Raw genomic sequence first — 6,602 nt, 5'->3', positions numbered from 1 at the left:
TGAGAGGGGCTCCCATGCAGACAATTCTTAGAAGGAGAGGCCTCCCTCTTGGGTGATCACATTGTCCTGGTGTCAGCCCTAACCCTGACTCACCCAGGTCCTGCCCCTGATGACCTGAGGGTCGTGTTACTAGCAGTGGTGTTTTGTGGGGTTCAAGTACTTGAACACCCTCCCCATATCTCTGGGTGACCACAGATACCCTGACTTTTAACCCATTGTTTTATAGTTCAGAGGGAGCAGAGGCTAGCCCTGGGCCATGACTGAGCCTCCCATGTTCCATGGCAATACGGTTCTCACAGAGCAGCTGCCCATCTAGTCATTTCTCTTCCAGACAACAAGGCTGAACTTGACCCTCCTGCTACTTCTACCCTGCTGGTCCATGGCATCCTGGGACTGTCTCCAAGCGCTTGTTCAGCCAGCCGTGTTGGCTGGACGCTAGATGGTCCTGTATTGTTTGGAGACAGCTCCCAGAGATGAAGGGTGCCTGCTTTTCCAGGCGCCTAGAACCTGGGCCAGGGTGGCTGCTTGGCAGCTGGTAACAAATTGACATTATGCCTTAGTCCAGGGCTGCTGGCCAGCTGGATGCTGGGGTGCTTGGCTTCCCCTTACCTGTAGAGTCTCAGACACTGGCATCTTGCTGAGGACCTGGCTCAGTGCCCCTTCTCAGGAGTCCCAGCCAGAAGCCAGCAGCTGCCAGACCTCAGTCTATACAGCTGTATGAGAGATGCAGAACCGTGCATGTCCCCAGCAAAGCCACCTGGACAGGAGAGGCTGGACCCTCCTTATCCGTCATCCTTCTGCAGATCCAAGAGGTCAAGGTCCCAGTGCTGCAGGGATCCCTCCCTGCAAAGCCACTTGAAGCTTGTCCTGGGTGATTCCAGGCCAGCCCTTTTGTCCTTCCTGAGCATGTGGGGTTTGGAGTCTCTTTAGTGGGCCACAGCTGTCTAGGCAGGGCATGGATTTCCTAAGCTTTCAGCTGTGGACTCTGGGCCTTAAAGAGAATTTTTGGGGCTTCTCTGGACCACCCTGGGAGAGGCAGTGTGCCAGCCTGCCAGGGACGGGTCTGGACGTGAGGACTGAGAGAGCCACAGTATCTGCTGGACCAGGGCAGGAGCAGAGCTCTGCATAAGGGGGCTGAGATGGAGCCTGTGCCTCTGAGCCCAAGTCCAACTTTAGACACTGTCTCGCCTGGTCAGTGCAGTTACAAGGTGCTGTTATGATTACAACAACCCATCTGTCCAGAGCCCAGGCTGGCTCAAGGTGGTGCTTTCATTTCTTCCTTCTAAAACATCCATTAGTCTGGGAACAAAGGAGGCTGTCCTTGGTGAGTGCTAATTTCTTCTTGTTAAAGGCCTTTTGCAGGGCGGGGAGAGAAACAGCCTCTGTTCTGTTTTTTAAGGTGGAGGTAGGAGCAGGATAAGGGACCAAGAATAAAGGACTAGGGAGGGAGGACCAGAGGAAGGGAAGAAAGAAGCCTTCATAGAGGTGTCCCAGCCTCACCTGCATGGCTTAGATGGGCCACTACTTAACCCTTGGAGGCTTTGAGGGGGTGGGGCTGGGGATTGCTGCCCTGTGCACAGGCTGAGGCCTCCTCTCAACCTCCTCAAGGCCTAGTACAGGGTCTCCCGGGTGGCGCTGGTGGAAAAGGCATGGTTGCTGGACATGCTGTTTGGCTTCCTGGAAAACGTTGGCCTCTTCTTTCGGCGGCGGCGCCACCCAGGACAGAGGCAGGACAGCGTGGACAGGAAGACCTGGCGAAAGTTGGCAGAGACCAGGTTGTAGAGGATGGGATTGATGGCGGAGCTGACGTAGAAGAGAGCATTGGTGAGCATGTAGAAATAATGGTAGAAGTCGAAGAGGAACCTGTTGAGGGAAGGGAGGGAGTTTAGACTCCAATGGCTCTCACCAGGCATGCGCAGGAGCCAGGCATGCGCAGGGGCCAGGCATGCGCAGGGGCCAGGCATGCGCAGGAGCCAGGCATGTGCAGGAGCCAGGCATGCGCAGGGGCCAGGCATGCACAGTGCGGCAGCTTCGGGGTGCCAAAGCATCTGGAAAGCCTTTTTCCTAGGGTATCTGGAGGACCTGGCTTTGATCGCAGCCCCAGTTGGGCATGCCCTCTCTCTCACCGCTGCCCACCTTGATTGTCTATATAGAGTCCTGTTCTCAGTGTCTTAAGGCTTCAGGGTCCACTAGTCCCAAACCATAAAAGGACAGGGACGCCTTGTATGTAAGGCGCCTGGTGTTTGTGCATGTTACGTCTATTCATGATGATCTTAACTCCCATCCCCAGGCATCCATGACCTTCCCAAACCCTTCACTTAGGTCTGCTCCTCTGCTCTTTAATATCTCTGAGAGCAGCAACTATGTCATGTGCCTATTACCCTGACGGTGATGTTTCTCACTTTCTAGGGAGCCCTGCTCTGCTACAAAGTAGGTTCACTGGCTAACTGGTGCTCAGGACTGCTCTCACCATAGGCTGACTCATTTGTGCAAACAAGGTTCATGCTGATTACTTACTTTCCATCTGGGAGCCTGAGTCATGCTTAGCAGAAGGGGCTCTATGACCAGTCTCATCAAGAACGTGGACACCGACTGAGTCTCCTATAATTTGCCCAGGTGACTACCTTCACAAGTGGCTGGAAGCTGGAGGTTGAACTTGTCTCCCTGTCTTTTCCCTTTGTGTGACAACTCACAGCTCCTTCTGTGACTCTGTTGAGCCCCCCCCCCCCCAGTATGGCCTGGAGTAGCTTTGACCGAAACAACCTTCAGCTCTGACACAAATGTCTCAGGCATAATTTTGAGGGTCTGCTGCCTGCTCTGACCTCTTGGCTATAATCATCCTCCCTGAAGCCACAGGCTCAGAGCAGCCCGGCCCTCATTCCAGACAGGCTTGTGGATTATGGGGTTCATGGTAGCCCTGTCCCTGTCTGCTAGAGTTCTAGTACTCACGTAGTCCACTGTTCATCCGAGATATAGCAGAACATGAGGCGCCGCACATGGTAGGGTAGCCAGCAGACCACAAAGGCGATGACCACAGCACCTGTAAGACAGTCATTGCCCTCAGAAATACGTAGAGAGCCACAGGGAGAAAGATGACATCCTGAGGCTATGAGCCTTTTTCTTCTTTTGTAGTAAAACAAAACATAGCAACAAACCACAAACCACCTGGTGAACAGTGTGTGTCTGTAACCTAGTGCTAGGAGACTGCAGGCTGATACAGAGACTTGTGGATGCCCAGAGTTTACAGGCAAGTGATCACAGCAGAATCAGTCAGTTCCAGGTTCAGTGTGAAACACAGCTCAAAAGAGAAGGTGAGTATCAAAAAAGGAAGACACCCCCTGTTGACCTCTGGCCTCCACACACATGTGCATGCACACTTGGATACACAAAGCAAACACACACATAATGACCAAACAACAAATGCAACAATGTTACATGTTGTAGCCATGCAACAAATTTCAATTAAAAAAAAAGCATTGCATGATTCATCACCCCCTTTTCTAGGAATCAACCTGGAAGTATTAAAAATAGAAATAGAAAAGAATACGTGCATTCCATTTCACAATAGTATCTTTCCTAGCCAATCACAGAAGAGAGCTGGGAGCCTGTGAACAGACAGGTGGATCTGTTGCCACACTGGTCTGTGGTCATGTGGTCCATGTGCACAATAGGAACTTGGACCAGTGAGCACTGTACAGAGGAGTATCATGCAGCATTAAATAGCCAGGAGATTCTAGTATATGCTCCAAAAGGGACAAGCTTGGAAGATGTTTTGTATAATGGGCACACAAGTCACCAAATCTCGTATGATTCTGTTTATACAAGGAGACTCATAGGATGGACTAGGGGACAGGTGTAGAGTCCTGTACATAGATAGTGGGCTGAAATTACTGCTTAGCAGTATGAATTGCTTAGTGTCCCAGGACTGTACATATAACAATGATTATGACAGAATGTTTTATGCTATGAATTTTTGGTACAAAATTAAAAAACTGAAAATGCACTTGGGAAACCTCCCTCCAAGCAGAGAATACAGGATCCAGAGGAGCAGCCCAGTAGTTGACCATCAAGATGGCTCTGCATTTGGCTTGACATTGATTGGGTCGTGTGTGTGGGGTGTTTGGCTTCTTGGCCTCAATCTCTTTAACTATATGTACTGGCTGATTTTGTGTGTCAACTTGTCACAGGCTGGAGTTATCACAGAGAAGGGAGCCTCCCTTGAGGAAATGCCTCTGTGAGATCCAGCTATAAGGCATTTTCTCAATTAGTGATCAAGTGGGGGAGGGCCCATTGTGGGTGGTGCCATCCTTGGGCTGGTAGTCTTGGGTTCTATGAGAAAGCAAGCTGAGCAAGCCAGGGGAAGCAAGTCAGTAATAAACATCCCTCCATAGCCTCTGCATCAGCTCCAGCTTCCTGACCTGCTTGAGTTCCAGTCCTGACTTCTTTTGGTGATGAACAGCAATGTGGAAAGTGTAAGCTGAATAAACCCTTTCCTCCCCAACTTACTTCTTGGCCATGATGTTTGTGTAGGAATAGAAACCATGACTAAGACACAATACATCATGAATCTTCAAGGTTTGTGAGTCTTCAAGGTTTTCAGTTTTGTTCCATTGAGGGTGCAGATCCCCAAAGTCACTGGAAGCAGAATTGGGTACCTTGGGGTCCTGGGTGGTATCTAGTAGTTTTCTCCTTTTCAATTCAACTGCTCGCCCTGGGTGAATCTTCCAGGGCTGGAGGTGAATTGGCAATATGAGATTTCAGAACGGTATAGCACAGTGGTGCAAGTGGACGTTCAGACAGAGGTAGGTCTGAGATACTGTGTATACCCTTGCCAGTCAGTTACTCATTGATGATGGGCAGGCAGACTGACTGCAACCTAATGGCCAGGAAGGGGCAGGGCTAATTGCAGGCTTCTGGTGGAGAGTGACAGGCTGGGCATTTGAGTCACAGAGCTGAGCAAGCCCAGCCTGGTCCTGTGGAGGAAGCAACTACAGGGTGCCTGCCTGACTCAGGCCAGAGGGGAAGCACCAGGCAGCAAGGCTGAGATGAACCATCAAGTCTGGGATGGACCACCTACCAAGGGTGCTGAGACAGAATCATCTGAACCCTGTGGTGAAGACCCCCAGGTCCCCAGAGAACCCCTAGAACAGGTGCTCTGAAGGACACCAATTTAGACATCTCCACTCCCTCTTTTTTTTTTTTAACCTGCCTTCTGGGCAGCTCACCTGTGGTCTTCCCAGTCACTATGGTACACAGTTCTAGCTTCCCCTCCTTCCACCAAGACCCTGTCCTACTCCACTGCAGTCACTGTGGAGGAAAGGATAGGATGAAAGAGGCAATAGCCAGCAGTGATTCAGTCACCATGAGAGGTGAGCCTTGAAGGAGCCATGGTCAAGGATGCACTTGCAGAGAAGGAATCTCCGAGGCCCCTTTGGGTTTCTCAGTCAACAGGGTTGGTGATGGGTACCCTAGAAACCGTTCTATTGGACAGTGATGAACAGGGCCACTTGAGCATGTCTATGTACTCTGGCCCACCTACACTGCAGCCTTGCCTTGCAGAGACTTGGTGGAGAACCAATCAGGCTATGTAGAGTTCATCCTAGTTGGGACAACCTTGGAGGTTAGCAGTCACCAGGAAGCCTGAATCTGGGGTCTTACTAAGGTAGTCACTACAAGGACTGTTCCAAGGTGCTGGTGCTTGCCTTCAGCTTGCTGGCCTCAGTTTCCTTTTTGGTATAATATGAACCCCTGAGGTCTTCAGTTTTCATCACACTGTCAAATTTGCTAGAAGCGGACCTGTACTTTCTTGGGTCTCTAAAGAGCACCCAGTGGCTGTCTCTAAGTCCCCTGAAGCACTGTCATGGTATCCCCAGCCTGGGCTGACACAAGCGAGCTGAGCACTGTATTACTTTGAGCCAACAGTGAATAGGCCTGGCACAAAGAATGCCAACCAGGCCACCCTTTCTGGGTGATGTTCCTTGCTCAGGATAGAAAGGGTCAGCTCATTCAGCTCATTCTCTCTTTCATCTCTCCTCTGTCTCCCTGTCTCTCTGTCTCTTTGTCTCTGTCTCTGTCTCTTTCTGTCTGTCTCTCTGTCTCTGTCTCTGTTTCTGGTCTGGTGCCAGCCACTCTGGGCTCTGGAAGACTTCTTACTATCACATGGTTTGCCCTGAGATTGCATCTGCAGTCTCTCTCTCTCTCTCTCTCTCTCTCTCTCTCTCTCTCTCTCTCTCTCATTACTGACATTGCTAGGCAGGGCCCACACAAGGCCATAAGGCAGCTCAGTAGGGTGGGCCTGAGCCTTTTGTGGCAGGATGGAAAATGCAGTTGATAGGTGCCCCGACTCAGATGGCCCTAGCTGGTGGTAATGGCCACTGATGTCCCTAGACATACCTCTGCTTGAGGTCTTAGGAGATCCTCTCTACTTTCAACCTCAGCCTCCTCCTGGGACCAGGACAGGACTCACCACTCACTCTTCCAGTTACTCTGAGAAACACTAGGTTAGTGAGGGACGTGAGGTCGCTCTGGGATCCAGCAATGTCCTTGGGAGGAGGTGTTTGAGAATGAACGCTTATTACAGTTGGTACCTTTGTGTATAGATG

The 6,602-nt window shown here is 50.9% G+C and overlaps 1 protein-coding gene across 1 annotated transcript in view; it reads right to left on the bottom strand.

The window, feature by feature from the left end:
• Positions 1 to 1,610: 1,610 nt before the first annotated feature.
• Positions 1,611 to 6,602, bottom strand: part of Ntsr1 (neurotensin receptor 1) — a 44,746-nt gene continuing 39,754 nt past the window's right edge. Inside the window, exons 3-4 of the mRNA XM_052181601.1 lie at positions 2,950 to 3,040; positions 1,611 to 1,863 (exon numbers count right to left, since the gene is read on the bottom strand). Coding sequence (XP_052037561.1) covers positions 1,611 to 1,863; positions 2,950 to 3,040 — 344 coding nt within the window. The remainder of the gene's footprint in view (positions 1,864 to 2,949; positions 3,041 to 6,602) is intronic.

Source organism: Apodemus sylvaticus, chromosome 5 (genome assembly GCF_947179515.1).
Source record: "Apodemus sylvaticus chromosome 5, mApoSyl1.1, whole genome shotgun sequence".
Lineage (NCBI taxonomy): Eukaryota > Metazoa > Chordata > Mammalia > Rodentia > Muridae > Apodemus > Apodemus sylvaticus.
Note: the sequence above shows the minus strand (reverse complement) of the source record. Positions and strands in the feature narration are given on the sequence as shown.